This window comes from Chiloscyllium plagiosum, chromosome 4 (genome assembly GCF_004010195.1).
Source record: "Chiloscyllium plagiosum isolate BGI_BamShark_2017 chromosome 4, ASM401019v2, whole genome shotgun sequence".
NCBI classification, from domain to species: Eukaryota; Metazoa; Chordata; class Chondrichthyes; order Orectolobiformes; family Hemiscylliidae; genus Chiloscyllium; species Chiloscyllium plagiosum.
Window position 1 is genome coordinate 107,722,642 of NC_057713.1, and position 19,329 is coordinate 107,741,970.

A 19,329-nucleotide genomic window follows, 5' to 3' on the forward strand; every position below is an offset into this window, starting at 1 on the left:
GGGACTTATCAACCTTCAGACCTAACAGCTTCTCCAATACCAAATCCTGGCAAATATAAATTCCCTTAAGTTCAGGTCCTTCAGCCACTGTTACCTTAAGGAGATTGCTTGTGTCTTCCCAGTGAACACAGATCTGAAGTACCCATTTAATTCTTCTGCCATTTCTTTGTTCCCCATAATATATTCCCCTGTTTCTGTCTTCAAGGGCCCAATTTTAGTCCTAACCATTTTTTTGCCTTGCACATATCTAAAAAAGCTTTTACCATCCACCTTTATATTCTTGGCCAGTTTACCTTCGTACCTCATTTTTCCTCTGCGTATTTCCTTCTTAGTAATCCACTGTTGCTCTTTAAAAGCTTCCCAGTCCTCAGTTTTCCCACTTATCTTTGCTATGTTATACTTTTTCTCTTTTAACTTTATATGTTTCTTAACTTCGCTCGTCAGCCACGGCCGCGCTTGCCTCCTCCTGGGATCTTTCTTCCTTTTAGGAATGAACTGATCCTGCAACGTCTGCATTATACACAGAAATATCCGCCATTGTACCTCCACGGTCATCCCTGCTAAGTTCACCATTGAACTTTGACCAGCTCCTCCCTCATAGCTCCATAGTTCCCTTTATTCAACAGAAGTACTGTCACTTCCGACTGTACCCTTTCCCTCTCAAATTGCAGATTGAAGCTTAATGTATTATGGTCACTACTTCCCAATGGCTCCTTCACTTCGAGGTCTCTGACCAATTCTGGTTCGTTACATAATACCAGATCCAGAATTGCCTTCTCCCTGGTCGGCTCCAGCACCAGCTGTTCTAAGAATCCATCTCTGAGGCACTCCACAAAGTCTCTTTCTTGAGGTCCAATACCATCCTGATTCTCCCAGTCTACTAAAGAGTGTTGGAAATAGTATATTAGCATGAATAGAGAATTGGTTAACTGATGTAATACAGAGTAGGGATAAAGGAGCATTTTCACAATGGCAACATGTAACTAGTTAAAAATCACACAACACCAGGTTATAGTCCAACAGGTTTAATTGGAAGCATACTAGCTTTTGGAGCGACGCTCCAAATCATAACATGTAACTAGCAGTGTGTCGTAGGGATCAATGGTGGGACCACAATTATTTACAATATATTAGTGATTTGGATAAAGAAAATGAATGGACTGTAGGCAAGTTTCTGGGCAAGACAAAAAAACGGCAGAAAGGCAAGTGATGAGGGTGACCCATTCTGCAGCAGGATATGGACAAGTTAAGTGAGTGGGCAAAACTTGGCAGACGAAATGTGAGGTTATGCACTTTGGCAGTAAGAGTAGAAGAACTAAATATTATTTAAATGGAGACCCACTGCAGAAAGTTACAAAACAAAGGGATTTGTGAGTACTCATCCATAAATCACAAAACACTAGCATCCAAGTTTACCAGTTTATAGGGAAGACAAATAGTGTTAACCTTTATTTTAAAGGAAGTGGAATTGATTAGTAGGAAGATTTTGCTAAAACTATACAAGGCATGAGCCAGACCACAGTTGGAATACTGTGAACAATTTTGGGACCCTTAGCTAAGGAAAGATATACTGACATTAGAGGCAGTCCAGAGAATGTTCACTAGGATGATACTATGTAAGGAGGGACTGTCTTCGGAGAGGTAATAGAATGATACCAAACTTGGAACATAGAAGAACGAGGTGACTTTTTGAAATATACAAGATTCTTAGGGGAATTGATATGGTAAAAGTGCTCTTTACTGCAGAAGGCTGTTGGCACTGGGTCATTAAGAATATTCAAGGCTGAGATAGAACTTGTGTTAATCAGTAAGGGAATCATGGATTATGGTTAGAGAAGTGGATGAAGTAACTGTATTAAGGCCAGCATCCCATCAAGAAGTCACCCTTTATTTACGTATGTGCGGAATCGTGTTCAAAAAACAGCCAAAATTGGTGTGTGGCAAAAATAGCCTTTTATTACACAGCAACCACAAGTAGCACAAGTTTGCGGCAGCAATAGAATCCTGAAATACAGTTCTTACAAGAGCCTATTAACACTGTTTGTACATATATTAAATTTCCATTACTTTTGGTGTTACATTGTTTTATCTATTGTAGACTAATGTTTGAGGGGCTTCTGTCCTGGGAGACAGGGGACGTGCGAAATGCAGATTACTACTCCTGATAAGATTGAGTGTCTGTCTGGTCTGCTTGCATAATTAAGAGGTCATTGATTCCCTACAGGTGGAAACAGGCCCTTCGACCCAACAAGTCCATCCCCACCCCCCGAAGAATACACCACCCAATCCCATTCCCCTACCCTACCCTACCTAACCTACACATCCCTAAATACTCTGGGCAATTTAGCATGGTAAAAACAAGGACTGCAGATGGCTGGAAATCGGAGTCTAGATTAGAGTGGTGCTGGAAAAGCACAGCTGGTCAGGCAGCATCCGAGGAGCAGGAAAATCGATGTTTCACACAAAGCCCTTCATCAGGAATAGAGGCAGGGTGCCTGCGGGGTGGAGAGATAAATTTAGAGGAGGGTGGGGAGAAAGTAGCGTAGAGTACAATGGGTGAATGGGGGTGGGGATGGAGGTGATAGGTCAGAGAGGAGGTTGGAGTGGATAGATGAAAAGAAAGATAGGCAGGTAGGACAGGTCATGAAGGCGGTGCTGAGCTGGAAGGTTGGAGCTGGGGTGAGGTGGGGGAAGGGGAAATGAGGAAACTGGTGCAATCCACATTGATGCCATGGGTTGAAGTGTTCTGAGGCAGAAGATGAGGCGTTCTTCCTCCCAGCGTCAGGTGGTGAGGGAGCGGTGATGGAGGAGGCACAGGACCTGCATGTCCTCGGCAGAGTGGGAGGAGGAGTTGAAATGTTGGGTCACGGCGATGGGGTTGATTGGTGCGGGTGTCCTGGAGATGTTCCCTTAAGCGCTCTGCTAGGAGGCGTCCAGTCTCCCCACTGTGGAGGAGAACACATCGGGAGCAACGGATACAATAAATGATATTGGTGGATGTGCAGGTAAAACTTAGATGGATGTGGAAGGCTACTTTGGGGCCTTGGATGGAGGTGAGGGAGGTGGTGTGGGCGCAGGTTTTGCAATTCCTGCGGTGGCAGGGGAGGGTGCCAGGAACAGCTGGTGGGTTGTTGTCGGGGGGCGTGGACCTGACCAGGTCGTCACGGAGGGAACGGTCTTTGCGGAAATGGGTGGGGAGGGAAATCTATCCCTGGTGGTGGGATCCGTTTGGAGGTGGCGGAAATGTCTTCGGATTGTGCGAAGGTTGGTAGGGTGGAAGGTGAGCACCAGGAGGGTCCTGTCATTGTTACAGTTGGAGGGGTGGGGTTTTAGGGCGGAGGGGCGGGATGTGGACGAGATGCATTGGAGGGCATGTTTAACCACGTGGGAGGGAAAATTGCTGTCTCTGAATAAGGAGTTAAAAATCACACAACACCAGGTTATAGTCCAACAGGTTTAATTGGAAGCACACTAGCTTTCGGAGCGACGCTCCTTCATCAGGTGATTGTGGATGAATCACCTGATGAAGGAGCGTCGCTCCGAAAGCTAGTGTGCTTCCAATTAAACCTGTTGGACTATAACCTGGTGTTGTGTGATTTTTAACTTTGTACACCCCAGTTTAACACCGGCATCTCCAAATCATGTCTAAATAAGGAGGCCATATGGTGTGATCTGTGGTGGAACTGGTCCTCCTGGGAGCAGATACGGCAGAGGCGGAGGAATTAGGAATACGGAATGGCATTTTTGCAAGAGGTAGGTTGGGAAGAGGTGTATTCGAGGTAGCTGTGGGAGTCGGTGGGTTTGTTTTAAAAAAAATCAGTGTCAAGTTGGTCGTCAATAATCAGCTGGGACTCCCTGATTAGTCCAGGTTAACAATCCCAATTACGGATCTCATAGTCAATAAGATCCACCTGGTTCCAATCGCTACAGTGGAGTTGAGAGTTATCAGATCAACCTTACTCTAATTGAGTGGCAGAGTAAACTCAATGGGATGAATGGCTGATTTCTGCTCTAACTGAAGAGCTGGACCTCTGCTGGGGGGAGGGGAGTGGTGTTGGTCTGTCTGTTCTATGATCAGTCAATAAGCACTCGCAATTGGTCTGGTTCTTTACGACTTCATTCTTCTTTTCTTCAAACAGCCAGGCGCAGATCGTCCAGAAGCACAGAGGTTATACACTTCCGTGTTCCTCAGAGGAGCTGTGCACATGGCTTAAAACAAAGACATTTTTATACATTCTTAAAGAAAGGTACAGGCTATGGTCACATAGGATATTCAGTTACTAGTCAATACATGACATTGCTTTATTTGGCAGTTACTTGGTCCAGTGATATTTCCTGGGAACCAACTTTGTTTTCCAACACTCAGATCACTCTTGTCTCACTAACTGAGCCATTGCATCTGCATTTGAAGGTCAGTTAGGATGACCAATAATGCCTTATCTAGTCTAGTTATTTCTGTGCTGTAAAGGGAGCATTGCCTGCGAATCTCTGTTGAAGCAGACCGTGGTTAGTCAATGATGCAGCTATAGCAGAATTAAAAACAGTTTGATTCAGCTTTTAGCAGAATTGTCAATTTGCAGCCTAGAAGCCATTTTGTCATTTTATTTGCATTGAGAAGCCATTTTATTGCTATTGATGTCTGCTTTGTTCCACAAATCCAGACGATACAACAGTAGTAGCTTTATTATCGGACAGTCGGCAAGAGATTCATAGTGTCTCTAAAGTAGCTGTGTGTCTACTTGTAGTGGCTGTTCTTCACAAATCTTTGCCTTACACACACACACAGTATATTTTATAGGAATTGTATAAGTGTATATCAGTCACATGGACGATTGTCATTATGTAGTTTAAAGTAGGTAATTATGAATTTACAAAGCTTGATGAATGTCAATGTTCTGTGATAACGTGAATGGATTACAGAAACTGATTATCATATTGTTTATGATTGTGTTGATGGGAAGAGATTAAGGCAGATGGGTTCCCCTTCAGTAAATGGGGGATTCAAATACCTATACTAATATGAAGGGGAAGTGAGACAATGGGAACGGGAGGCATTTTATACTGAGCTGTTCTGTCTGGATTGTAAGAGTACAGGCCTTCAGTTGATACTGCAGTAATTCCTTTGACAGGGAGATGTTTAACCCTTGAGTCCCCAGAGTGTCCTGAAAGAGGAGCAAAGCATGGAACTGACCCCTCTGTGGCATTTTAACTTCCTCATTGCCACCTAAGTTATTAAGAACATCTGTTGAGTAGTTGTTCCTGACAACAGCTAGTTACCTCTGCCTGTATTCACGTTTCAGATCCTCATAACATCTTATAACTTTATGGTCACTTAGCCTGTGTATATCCCTCTCTATGCTCACTGTCTTATCCTCGCTTCTTATGTTATGTCATTTCCAAACCTAGTGATAGGACATTCACTTCTGTCATCCAAGTCATTATCTATTTAATATATCATTATCGCTTCACCACTGATTCCTTGATATTCCACTATTTACAGCTTCCCATTCAGAAAACTTTCCCTTTACTCAGCTGTTTTCCTTAGTTAACCGATCCTCTATCCAATCTAAATCCAATACCATAGCCTCTTACTAAGTAGACTTATGTGAGGTCCCTTATCAAATGCTTTTTGGAAATCTAAATATGTCTACCAACTCCCTTGCCTATCTTGCTTGTTAACTCTTCAAAAGACTAATAAAATTGTCAGACAGTGCCTCTAAACCTTTAAGTCAGATGCATTTTTTTGATTGGAATGGGCATGAGGTTAAGTGATGGTATTAATTTGATTTAACTTCTGAAATACAGGTGCTGAAACAATTTATTGCTGTGTGTGTAAATTGTTAACTTCTTTGTATGTAAGTTTACATTTGGCATCGATAGTCTGAATTTGTCAGATCTAATTTTTTGATGAGTTGCTGTTTCCAATCTCCATCCTTCAACATAAAATTTGTCCTATTTAATTTTGAGATTGTTGGTGGAATACTGGTTTACAACACTTGGTGGTAATCTTTGCATTTATATAGTTTTGTTAACCCTTTTCCTGTTTCTGATCAATTCCCTTTGTGATTTAAGAATCTGAATGTAGTCATTCTTCCGTATCTGCAAAGGTTCTGCTCCTGAGAATACTCATGAATGATGAAATTTGCAAGTGTAGAACTAGTTTAAAAGAGTTTAAAAATTGCAGGTGTGCAAGTTTCACCAGGGGTGTTGATTTTTGTTGTTATTTTTTGATGCAGAGAGGCAAGTTCATGATTCGTGATTTCATGGATGCATAGGATTTACTCTGCATTTTTAATTGGATAGGTATAGGCTTCCTGACATTCTTGTGCCAATTCATTTTGTTTTTGCTTTTCCCACTACGTCTGTTTAAAAATGAAGCTGTGTGTAATGGTAAATTATTCTAAATCAGTAGCAAATATGAAAGTTAAAAATAAGAAAACTCTTGATCGATTAATTACAAGGCTGGTTGTTCACGTTTCAAGATTCTTTTTTTCCTAACTTGCGAGTGTGTGAAGAAGGCTGTAACATGTGCTCCAAAGAATCCTTGGAAGACTGCTTCCAGTATTTCTTTTTCAGTTAGAGGTTTGAAGTACACTTATGTCATCATATTCACTTGTCCAGATGAGATACTAATTGCATTTCATTGAAGATTTTCAAAGGAGACTATTGATTATTATTGTCTTTTTTTTAAACTACGTACCTTTTTGTTTTATTGTTTTCTCTTAAATATTAGAAGTTATTGTGTGCACGTACTAATGTGACTTAATTTATACTTTTAGATTGCAAACACTGTTTGGAAAGTTTGATGAAGTGCAGAAATCTGGGAACATGGTTTTGTGTTTCAGCCATGGTAAGTATATAGACTATGTTGTGCTAATTGTTAGTTTTGGATTTGTGTAAAATAATGATTGAATGAACATTTGAAAAAAGTGGTAATTTCCAAGCAACATCATTGATCCTTAGATTGCCGCTGGACTCATGATTGCCCTCACCTGATACATTTCTACATATTGTTCTGCACTCACCAAGCCTGACTTTCCCAGAAATGTACAGTGTGTATTCATTCGGGAACTGGTAGGGTAAGTGAGGTGAGTAGGTTGAGGTTTAAAGGAACTGGATATTATTTAATTCATTCACAAGATGAGGTTAGGCAACATTAATTGCCCAGAGGGCAGTTAAGAGTCAATCATATTGCTGTGGGTCTGGAGTCGTATGTAGGTCAGACCAGGCAAGGATGACAGATTTCCTTTAAAGGACATAAATGAACCAGATGGGTTTTTCCTGACAATTGACAGTGGATTTGTGGTCATCATTAGAATCTTAATTCCAGATTTTTTGTTTTGAATTAATGTTCCACCATCTGCTGTGGCAGGATTTGAACCCATGTCTCCATAACATTGTTTGGGTCTCTGGTTTAACAGTCCAGTGATAATACCACTAGGACATCACCTCCTTCTAAATTAGAGGCTCATTTTGGGTACGTTTGGGAAGTGGAGGCTTGGCCTTTGATGGGGAGGCTGTGGATGAAACGGTTGAGGCAGATTAGGTTTAGTTATCTTGGAGTTAGATAAGAATTTAATCTGTCTTAACATTTCCTGGGTGAATATCGTTCAGTGTTGGAGATATTATCAGAGGATCCTGGAGAGTAGTGGAATTACCATTGAAATTTGAAGCTTCGCTGGCAATTTGCACACAGGTCAGTGTGTCAAGACTTCTCACAACAATCCAGAGATGAGAAAATTTGGCTTGTGGTGTAGCATTTTCATGCCAGTTGTGTAAAATTCTGTACCTCAGTCTCTGAACTGATATTGCATCATATTTGTTCTTGTGTAAATATAAAAGCTTAGGTTGAGGTTCTGGATGTAAGCTTGCTCGCTGAGCTGGTTTTCAGATGTTTCGTCACCATACTAGGTAACATAATCAGTGAGCCTCTGGTGAAGCACTGGTGTTATTTATTTGTTGAGGCTTCCTTGGGTTGGTGATGTCATTTCCTGTTCTTTTTCTCAGGGGTTGGTAAATGGGATCCATGTCAACGTGCTTGTTGGTAGAATTCTGTTTGGAATGCATGCTTCTAGGAATTCTCGTGCGTGTCTCTGTTTGGCTTGACCTAGGTTGGATGTGTTGTCCCAGTTGAAGTGGTGTCCTTCCTCACCTGTCTGTAAGGATACCAGTGATAGTGGATCATGTATTTTTTGGTTCTGTCATCCTTCGTGGCATAAAACTCACAACAGGAGGAAAGCAACGGCAAACTGTTATTCCTAGACGTCACGGTAGAGTGAACAGCCAATGGAGAACTTCAAACCAGCGATTAGGGGAAAACAACACATACGGACCAAATACTGAACTATAGAAGCAAGCATCCCAAAACCCACAAACGAAGCTGAATTAGAACATTGTTTCAACGAGGCACCACACACTGCAGCACAGAGGAACTACGAACATTAGAAGAAAATCAGCTATACAGCGTAATCAAAAAGAACGGGTACCCAATGAAAACACCGCTCCGATTTCTGAACAGCAAACCCAAACAAGCAGACAAAAAACCATCCAGAAACATTAACCACTCCCCTATATCAAAGACATCTCAGAAATGACTGCCAGACTACTCAGACTTCTTGGCATCATGGTAGTCCACCAACGCACTGAAATAGCAGCTAATGAACTTGAAAGACTCTATACAGCCAACAAGCAAAATGTAACGCATTTTGTAAATGACATTCAAGAACTGTAACAAACAGTACATTGAACAAACAGGCCGAAAACTAGCCACAAAAAGACATGACCCACTATCACTAGTATCCTTACATACAGATGAGGAAGGACACCACTTCAACTGGGACAATACATCCATCCTGGGACATGTCAAACAGACATGGACAAGAATTCCTGGAAGTATGGCATTCCAACTGGAACTCCATCAAAAAAACACATTGAATTGGACCCCATTTGCCACCCTCTAAAAGAAAAAGAATAGGAAATGATATAATCACGCGAAATGACATCACCATGTGAAATGACATCACCAACCCAAGAAAACCTAAACACATAAACAGGAAGTGGGTCATAACACCAGTGCTTCACCAGAGGCTCACTGACGTTACCTAGTACGGTGACGAAATATCTGAAAACGAACCTTCCAGGTCAATGAGCAAACTTCCATAAAAGCACAGCATTGCATTTTTATACATATTTAAATTTCTGAGGACTTTGCTATAGGAATATCTTAATCAAACCTTTATTACATTGGAATTGTCTATTTTTTAACGAAACTTGATGCATTGCATGGAATATATCAACATAAGTAGGCTAATTTAGAAGTGACTAGTATTTTGATATCCATCCTACCAGTGTTTTTTTTCCCTTTTTGGAGTATCTTATTTTGAAACGTTTGGATCATAGAGCTGTACAGCATGGAAACAGACCCTTTAGTCCAACTCATCCTTGCCAATCAGATATTCTAAATTAATCTAGTCCCATTTGCCAGTATTTGGCCCATATCCCTCTAAACTCTTCATATTCATGTACCTGTCCAGATGCCTTTTAAATGTTGTAATTGTAGCAGCCTTACATCACTTCCTCTGGCAGCTCATTCCATACACATAATAACCTTTGTGTGAAAAAGTTGCTCCCAGGTCACTTTTAAATCTTTCCCTTCTCACCTTAAACCTATGCGCTCTAGTTTTGGACTTGGCCATATCTTGTCTATTCACCCTATCCATTCCCCTCATTATCCATTCCCCTCATGATTTTATATACCTCTATAAGTCACCCCTCAGCCTTTGACGCTCCAGGGAAAATAGCCCCAGCCTACTCAGCCTCTCCCCATGGCTCAAATCCTCAAACCTTGGCAACATCTTTGTAAATCTTCTCTGAACCCTCTCAAGTTTCACAACATCCTTCCCATAGGAGGAAGACCAGAATTACGCAATATTCCAAATGTGGCCTAACCAATGTCCTGTACAGCTGCAAAACAACCTCCCAACTCCTATACTCAATGCACTGACCAGTAAAGGCAAGCATACCAAACACTTCCTTCACCATCTTGTTAACCTGGGACTCTACATTCAAGTAACTATGAACTTGCACTCCAAGGTCAACAGCACTCCCTGGGACCTTACCATTAAGTGTATAAGTCCTGCCCTGATTTGACTTTCCAAAGTGCAGCACCTCACATTTATCTAAACTAAACTCCATTTGACACTCGTGGGCCCATTGACCCACCTTATCAAGATCCCGTTGTATTCTGAGGTAACCTCTTGCGCTGTCCAAATTTGTTGTCATCTGCAAACTTACTATTTCGTAGTACTTCACACAATTGATTACTTTTAAAGTGTAATGATTGTTATAGAGCCCAGTGTATATAAAAGAGATGTATTACAAATTTAGTGACCATTCAACTTAAAATTTGTCCATCATGTTTCCTGAAAAAAAATTGTTTCATTGTATTTTGTTAGACAAAATGACAAGTGTGAATCTCAATCTCTGTCATTTTGTGTGCAGCAATGATAATTTTGTTGTATATTGAGAATATTCTTAGGATTGTTTGTTTAATTAGTATGGCCACACTTGCATACCATCCTTGTGAATTTCAGTTTGGTCCCCTTGGGGAACAGGATATACAGGGGAACCTCCAATTACCCAAATGTGAAGGGCGGGCACTATTTCATTCTGATAATCAATTATTCGGTTAATTGATTTAAATGCCTTTCCTCTGGGGCTTGGAGTTTTTTGCTTCCCGTTCAGGAGACTGCAGCAGCATATTGCATGCGCCCCCCCCCCCCCCCCAAACACCGTGCAACACCGCCCACCCTGTGCAACACCACCCCCGCCCCCACCCCGTGCAATCCTTCTGCCCCCAACCCCATGCAACACCGCCCCGCCCCCAACCCTGTGCATCACCTCCCGCCGCCCGCAACCCCGTCCAATACTGCCACCCACACCCTCTCTGAAACAGCTGGACTGTACACCAACAACAAGACTGCTGCTGCTGCTGTCGTTGCCTTTGTGGGGTAGGTCACCAAATAGCGCGTGCACAGCCACACATGCAACTTTTTACTGCAACATTTTGACAGGTTCCACTTTTGCCCTGAACAACAATGTTGGAGAGATTATGTGGGGAAGTGGGATTTAGGGTACACCCCTGTGTAGAACTCCAGGGAAAGTGTGGGGAGGGAGAGAGGGCAAGCAGTCAGTCATTTGGAGACCGTGCCTGTTTAATCACCATAAACAAAAGGTGCGATCACTGTTGGAAACATGTCTTTGATGTAATATTTCCATCGGGACCTCAAGATCTCCTTTGGATAATCCGATTTTCGGATAATTGATATTTGGATAATCGAGGTTCCTCTGTAGTTTGTCTGATATGTGTAATTGATACTAGGCGTTGCATTGTCATTTTCCTCCTCAATTGGCTTCCCTTCCAACTCGGTAGGTTTTGAGAAGCTTAATCAGTTCAATCCATGATCTAGTAACTAACTCAATTAGATCAGCAATAGTAATATGGGGAGTGATGAACTATGACAAGATAGATAGTAACTATTTAAAAGTATATCAACAGATAATGTTATGAATATGTCAAAGGACAGAAGTCAAAGCTGTGTATTTGAATGCATGAAAACCTTGGTCCAAAACAATTTAGCTGTTAATATAGATAGAAAAATATGTATGATCTGATGGCTGCAGGATGACATAGATTGGCCTTGAATCTTGAGGGGTAAAGAACACATGACAAAACAGCAAGGAATAAGAATTTGTCACAATCCATTCTGAAGAAGGGTCACTGGACCCAAAATGTTAACCTTGCTTTCTCTCTACAGATGCTGCCAGACCTGATGAGTTTCTCCAGCAATTTCTCTTTTTGTTGTGGAATAAGAGTCTGCCCCTTGGCCTTTTGAACCTGTTTCGCCATTTAATAAGCTCGTGGCTGATCTGATTTTAAACTAAGCTCTACATTCCTGCATACCTACAATAATTTTTCATCCTCTCAGTAATCAAGAATCTATTTAACTCTTATTTAAAAATGTCTACAGATTCACTGCCTTTTGAGGAATGGAATTCCAAAGACTCAAGAGAATTTATTTTCCTTATCTCTGCCATAAATTATGACCCCTAGTTCTTGATTCTCTCACAAAATAAAACATCCTTTCTACAGCCACCTGGTCAGGTCCGTAGAAAATAGGAGCAGGAGTACACTGTTTGGCCCTTTGTGCCTGCATCGCCATTCCTGAAGAAGGACTTATGCCCGAAACGTCGATTCTCCTCCTCGGATGCTGCCTGACCTGCTGTGTTTTTCCAGCACCACATTTTTCAACATCTGCCTGCATCACCATTCAGCATGAACATCCAACTTGGTACCTGTTCCTGCTTTCTTCCCGTACTATTTGATCCTTTTTAGCCTTATACCTAACTCTTTCTTAAAATCATTCAATGTTTTGGCCTTTCTGTCGCAGTGTATTCCACAGGCTTATCACTGTCTCGGTGAAGAAATTTCTTGTCTCAATCCTAAATGGTTTACCATTGATTCTCATCCCCAGTTCTAGACTCTCCAGTCATTGGGAACATTGTTCGTGCATTTATTCTGTTTAGTCTTGTTAGAATTTTATACGTTTCTTTAAGATCTGCCCTGCATTTTTAAACTTCTACAACTAGGGGACTTAGTATGAGAATTAAGGCCAGACCGTTCAAGTGTGATGTTCGGAAGAACTTCGACACAAACACTTCAGTATGTAGGGGTCCGTTAGCTCAGTTGGTTGCACAGCTAATTTGCAATGAAGTGTGATGCCGATAGCATGGGTTCAATTTCCCACAGTGGTTGAGGTTACCATTCTATTAGCTTTCTGGATTACTTGCACACTAACCTTCTATAACAATTTCCTGCGATACATAAAATTAGACAGAACAGAAATAGATCCTTTAGTCCAACTTATCCATGCTGATCAAGTTTCTCAAACTAAACTAGTCCCACTTGCCTACACTTGGACCATATCCCTCTAAACCTTTCCTATTCATGTATGTCTTTTAAACATTGTAACTATGCCTACATCTGCCACTTCCTCTGGCAGTTCATTCCACACACTGTGGAAAAAGCTGGCCCCTCGGGTCCTTTTGAATCTTTTCCCCAAGTTTTTACCTCATCCACCCGAAGGACCTTTGCTCTTCACCTTTTCTATGCCCCCAGGCAGCTCAGGTTCTGCATTCTCTCACCATTAAGATAATTTTCTCCCAAAATGGACAAATTCACACTTTCCCACATTATACTCCATTTGCTAGTTCATTACCCATTCACTTAATCTATCTCCATCCCTTTTAAGCTCCTTACATGCTCTTCACAAATCACTTTCCTACCTATTTTTGTGTCATCAGCAGATTTATCTGCTATACCTTCAGTCGCTTCATTCAAATCATGTATAAAAATTGGAAGAAGCTGAGGCCCCAACACCAACCCCTGTGACACACCACCGGCGACGACCTGCCAGCCTGAAGAGTTCATTGTTACTCTCTGATTCCTGTTAGCCAATCTTTTCTCCATTCCAACATGTTCACTCAACGGTATGAGCGTTCATTTTCTGTAGTAACCTTTTAATGTGGCACCTCATAAAATGCCTTCTGTAAATTTAAGTACAGAGGAACCTCAGTTATCCGAAGGACACTGGAGGTAGTATTTTGTTGGGTTAATGAAATGCCGGATGACATAGTTTAGCTGAGCATCAGGACCATTCGATCTTGCCGGGTAATCTGATAATGGATAATCAAATGCCGGATAATCGAGGTTCCTCTGTACAATACATCACTGGTTTCCCCTTATCTAAAGTATCTATCAAATTACTTCTTCAAAGGATGTTAACCACAGATGGCATGTCTGTCCCTTAGAATATATCTCATTTGTTGGCCTGGTAGTTCTTGTTTCCTAGAATATCCCCTTAAATCTTTGCTACTACACCTCCATTGACTTGTCCCTTCACCAAAATTGTCTCTGCAGTTTTGTTGGTTGTGGGTTCACACCCTCATAATTGCCCTTGTTTAAATTAAAAACTCCTCTTGGGCTCAGACTTCTCTCCCTTAACGTTTAAATAAAATTCTACCACATTATGGTCACTGCTTCTCAGAGGTACTTTCAGTGTGAAGTCAGTAATTAATCCTATCTCGTGGATTAAAATCAGGTCAAGTTATAGTCCTAAAAACACAAAATGCTGGAGATTACAGCGAATCAGACAGCATCTATGGAGAGAATTCAAGCTAATGTTCCACATCTAGATGACACTTCAGCAGATGTTGTGTCATCTAGACTCAATGTTAGCTTGCTTTCTCTACATGGATGTTGCCTGACCTGTGATGATCTCCAGCATTTTCTGTTTACAGTACAGATTTCAACATCTCCTACATCAAGTTGGTGCCATTATTTACTTTTCTAAGATGTTGTCCAAAATGAGTTGCTCATTTTAACTACTTTCTCCTATCTGATTTTTCCAGTCTACATGTCTGTTAAAATCCACCATGATAATTACTGTATGCTTTTGACAAACTCCCATTATTTCTTGTTGAAGAGCCTGTCCTTCTGTCGTTACTGTTTGGAGGCCTGTACACAACTCTCAAGTGACCTCTTGACTTTACCATTCCTCATCAATCCCCAATATCCCGGTTTCCTAAATCTTGTTGATCCCTCTGTCGTGCAAACATTATCTTCAAATAACAGTCACTCCTCCACCCTTTCCTAGCTTTCTGTCCTTCCTAAATGTCATATACCCTTCAATATTCAGGTCCCAATATAGGACATTCTGCAGTTCCATCTCCAGTAATGCCCACTAGATTATGATCATGCTTATTTATCTTAGTTTATACTTCTAGTTCATCTGTTTTGAATGCTAGGTGCATTCAAATACAGTGCCTTGAGTTTTATCCTTTTATCAGTTTTGTAATTTATGATCTTGTCTGCTGACTTGGTCTTAGATCAGCATTCTCTATACCTTCAAGTCTGTGTCTGTTATCCTTTCCCACATTAATTCCTTTCTCTGTAGTCTATTTCCCACTCTTCACAGCAATTTCTCAAATTTTGTCCCTTGTCCCCACTATTTAGTTTAAAACCAACTTTAGTTCCCCAGTCATGTGTTTTGCAAGAACGTTAGTATAGTTTAGGTGTAGATTGTCCCTGTGGTACAGATCCCATGTTCCCCAGTATTAGTGCCAGTGTCCCATGAACTGGAACCCACTTCTGACACCAGTCTTTCAGCCACACATACCTGTCTAACTTTCTTTACCTTCTACTAATTTGCCTCCGCTTATAATAGTACAGAGATTATTACGTTTGAGATTCTGCTTAATTTGATGCTTAGCTCCTCACGCTGGCAATGCAGAAATTCTGTCCTCCTTCTGCTTTCGTCTTTGATGCCTACATGAACCCTGCCAACTGGCTTCATGCCCTCTAACTATATCTCTTCTCCAACCCGGAGCAGATATCCTGAACCCTGGCACCAGTTAGAAAATATGGCTGTTTGGACTCATTCTCTTTGCTGTAGAGGACAGTGTCAATCCCCTTGACTATGCAGTTCCCTAAGACCACTACATTCCTTTTGGCTCCTCCACTTGAATGTTTTCTTGTACCACAGTGCCATAGTCATTTAATCCCTGCCACAGCCCCTGCTCTCGTCCTCTGGGTCCCTTTACCTGTTTCATTTGCAATCACACCTCCTATTAATGACCATATCAGAACGCCCTCTTCTAAGTGGTCTGACTGCATCGTGGTGCAAAGAATTCACGTAATTTTATCTCTCCCAAAGCAATGTCTGTAGTTTACATTTACCTCTTAAACTCTGATTGAGCAGCTTTGGTTCAGCTATTGCGGATGTTTGCCCTGGCTCACAAGGGTATCCTTGAGCTCTAACTACTGCAGCTTTGACACATTACCTACACTGCCATTCTTACTTACTTAAATTTTTTAAATCAATTATTTAATGATATTATTCACTTACTTATATTAATTTCACCACCAATACAACATACTATGTTAGAACGTGAGAATAGAGTTGACTGAGACCAATTAACAAATAGTCACTCCTAAAGTTGCAAACATCTGTATTAGGTTTTGATCTGATGTTTGTTTTGAGTTTCCTGCCTGCAAATCCTTCCTTGGCAATAACAGCAAATGAACATTTTGACTTTGTGATGTTATAATTTCTCAACAAAAACTAACTGCAGGACACTCTTTACTGTTTCACTGCAATTATGACTGCAGGACCCATTCCATACTGCCTCACTGTGAATCTGACTGCAGGACTGTCTTCTTGGACTGCTTCATTATGATGCTGACTGCAGTACTCTCTTCCCAGACTGCTTCATTGCAATGCCAACTGCAGGACTTGATGCTAGAAAAAGGTTAGGGATGGCCCTATTAATTTTTAATTGCATTAGAACAGTACAAAGGGAGTATCAAATTTCAGGGAATTAGAATATAGAATGTGTTTGGAAGCAGTTCAAAGCAGGTTTACTAGACTAGTACCTTGAATTAATGGTTTGTCTTTTGAGGAATGTTTTGATGGTCCTGGCATATTTTGGCTTGAGTTCGAAGGGTAAGAGATGACTTGGTTGAAACTTATAAGATTCTGAGGTGTTCTAACAAGGAGGATGTAGAAAATATGTTTTTTCCGGTTCCGGTCAAGTTACAGCACTGCCATATACCCAATAACATGGAGAATTTCCTAGATATGTTCTGTGCTCAAAAAAGGACACAAACCTAACCCAACCAATTACTGCCCTATCAATCTACTCTTGTGAATATCTATGAAATGATGGATGGGGTCATCAACAGTGCTGTCAATTGATACTTGCAAAAAAATGACTAGGTCAGTTTGGTTCCCACAAGGGCCACCCAGCTGCTAACTTCATTACAGTTTTGTTCCAAAAGTAGATAGAAGAGCTGAACTCCAGAGACAAAAGGAAAGTGACCGCTTTTGATATTGAAGGCACAATTTGATTTTGGTGTCAGAGAGCCTTAGTCGGAGAGGAGTCAATGGGAATCATGGGAAAGTTCTCTGCTGTTGTAGTCATGCCCTGAAGGAGGGAAGATAATTGTAGTTGTTTCAGATTAATCATCTCAGAAGTGGGGATGTTCTCTGCACAATATTCAGCAGCATTTGCAACTCCTCATACTGAAGCATATGCAGCAAGACCTGGAAAACATTTAGGTTGGAGTTGACAAGTGGCAAACAATGTTTATGCCACACAAATACCATGCAATCGTAAAGAATATAGGAGTTGACCATTATTTTAATGAAGAATGACTGAGAAAATGACAGCACAGAGGGATTTGGAAGTCCTTGTCCACTAATCACAAAGAGCTAGCATCCAAATCCAGCATGAGTCAAACCACATCTCTGAAGTACTGTGAATTATTTTAGTCCCCTTATCGAAGGAAAGAAATACCAACATTGGAAGCAGCTCAAAGAAGGTTAATTTGGTTGCTTCCAGGTATGGAGGGATTTCCTTATGAGGAGAAGTTGTTTAAGTTGGGCTTGTATGCTTTGGAGATGGGAGGAATGAGAGGAGGCTTTAATGAAACCTGTTGGATTATTAAAGAGCTCGACAGGGAAAATGCAGAGAGATTGTTCCCCCTTGTGTGAGAGTCGAGGACTAGAAGATATAAACTGAGGAAGGTGCGTTCAAGACAGAGATGAGGATTTTTTTTTCTGAGAAGGTAGTCAATCTAGGGAATTCTACAAAGGAGAGCTGTTGTGGCTAGGTTGCTAAGTAGGTTCCAGGCTGAGGTAGATAGATTTTCAATCAGTAAGGAAATCAGGGTTCATGGGTGAAGGTGGGAAAATGGAGTTGAGAATTATCAGATCAGCCATTATACCATTTAATAGCAGAGCAATCCTGATGAGCAAATAGCATACTTTTCCTCCAATATCTTATGTCCTTTTCTTAGCATCGAGCTGTCAGAGTTTGTTGGCAGAGGAAGTTTCAAAGTTAGAAAGGCATTGTGAATGTAAGTTTACTCGCTGAACTGGAAGGTTTGTTTTCAGACATTTTGTCACCATACTTGGTAATATCATCAATGAGCCTCCAGTGAAGCACTGGTGTTATGACCTGTTTCGATTTATCTATTTAAGTTTCCTTGGGTTAGTGGTCTCATTTCCTGTGGTGCTGTCATTTCCTGTTCTTTTTCTCAGAGTGTGGTAAATGGCGTCCAAGTCAACGTGCTTGTTGGTAGAGTACCAGTTAGAATGCCATGCTTCTCTGAATTCTTGTGTGTGTCTCTGTTTGGCTTATCCCAGGATGGATGTGTTGTCCCAGTCAAAGTGGTGTACTCCCTCATTTGTATGTAAGGATACTGGTGATAGTGGGTCATGTCTGTTTGTGGCTAGTTGACGTTCATGTATCCTGGTGGCTAGTTTTCTGCCTGTTTGTCACAGTTCTTGCAAGCTATTTTGTAAACGACGTTCGTTTTGCTTGTTATCTGCGCAGGGTCTTTTAAGTTCATTGGCTGCTGTTTTAGTGTGTTGGTGGGTTTGTATACTTCCTGCACGAATGCCTGAGGAAACAGGTACTACCTAAATGTCTTAAATACAAACTTCCCCTTAACACCCCTCTAGCAAAAAGAATAGCAGAGCAAAACGGCCGCAGAATGCTTCGAGAAATGATTAGCAATGCCCACAACAGATTCCATTATTACAACCAGGAAATTTTGCGCCAAAAAAACTCACTAATGCAACAGACCATAAATGGATCGACACAGTAGAACGAGCCATAGACATTAGACAACAATAAACACAAAAACTGAAAAATCTAGACCTGCAGAAAAAACTCGACAAACTCACAGAAAATAACAACGTAGACAATCTAGAAGAATGGATCAAATAACTTAGCTGACCAACCCTTAACAGACACTGACAAAGCTGTCTTGGTAAGAGGATTAAGTTACAACTTCCAGGATGCGGACAAAGATTTCTTAGCAGCATTAGCAAAACAGTGAAAGACCACAAATTCACAGAAGAAACCCAGCAAACCATCAGACAGGCAGTCGCACCAATATTAAGCAGGGCAAAGGAAGGAAACACAGTCAATGCACAAGAAAGGAAAGCACTAGAAGGACTCAAAAAAGATAAAAACATCGTTATCCTTCCTGCAGACAAAGGACGCTTGACAGTCATTTTAAACCAAAGCGACTACATTGAGAAAGTGAATGCACTGTTTGTAGATACCGACATTTGCCAACAGGTGGCAATAGACCTGACCCACAACTCGAACTGAATCACAGCCCTACTCGAAAAAAGTTCAGAAGCCTCGAACATATAGTTCTGCTAACCATCCAGCCCAAACTTTGGATTCGCTACGTGG

At 41.2% G+C, this 19,329-nt stretch overlaps 1 protein-coding gene across 26 annotated transcripts in view; it reads left to right on the forward strand.

Moving 5' to 3' along the window:
* Positions 1-19,329, forward strand: part of clasp2 (cytoplasmic linker associated protein 2) — a 320,784-nt gene that overhangs the window by 41,201 nt on the left and 260,254 nt on the right. For all 26 annotated transcript variants that reach the window (XM_043688884.1, XM_043688883.1, XM_043688861.1 and 23 more), the window contains exon 7: positions 6,780-6,850. In XM_043688884.1, coding sequence (XP_043544819.1) covers positions 6,780-6,850 — 71 coding nt within the window. The remainder of the gene's footprint in view (positions 1-6,779; positions 6,851-19,329) is intronic.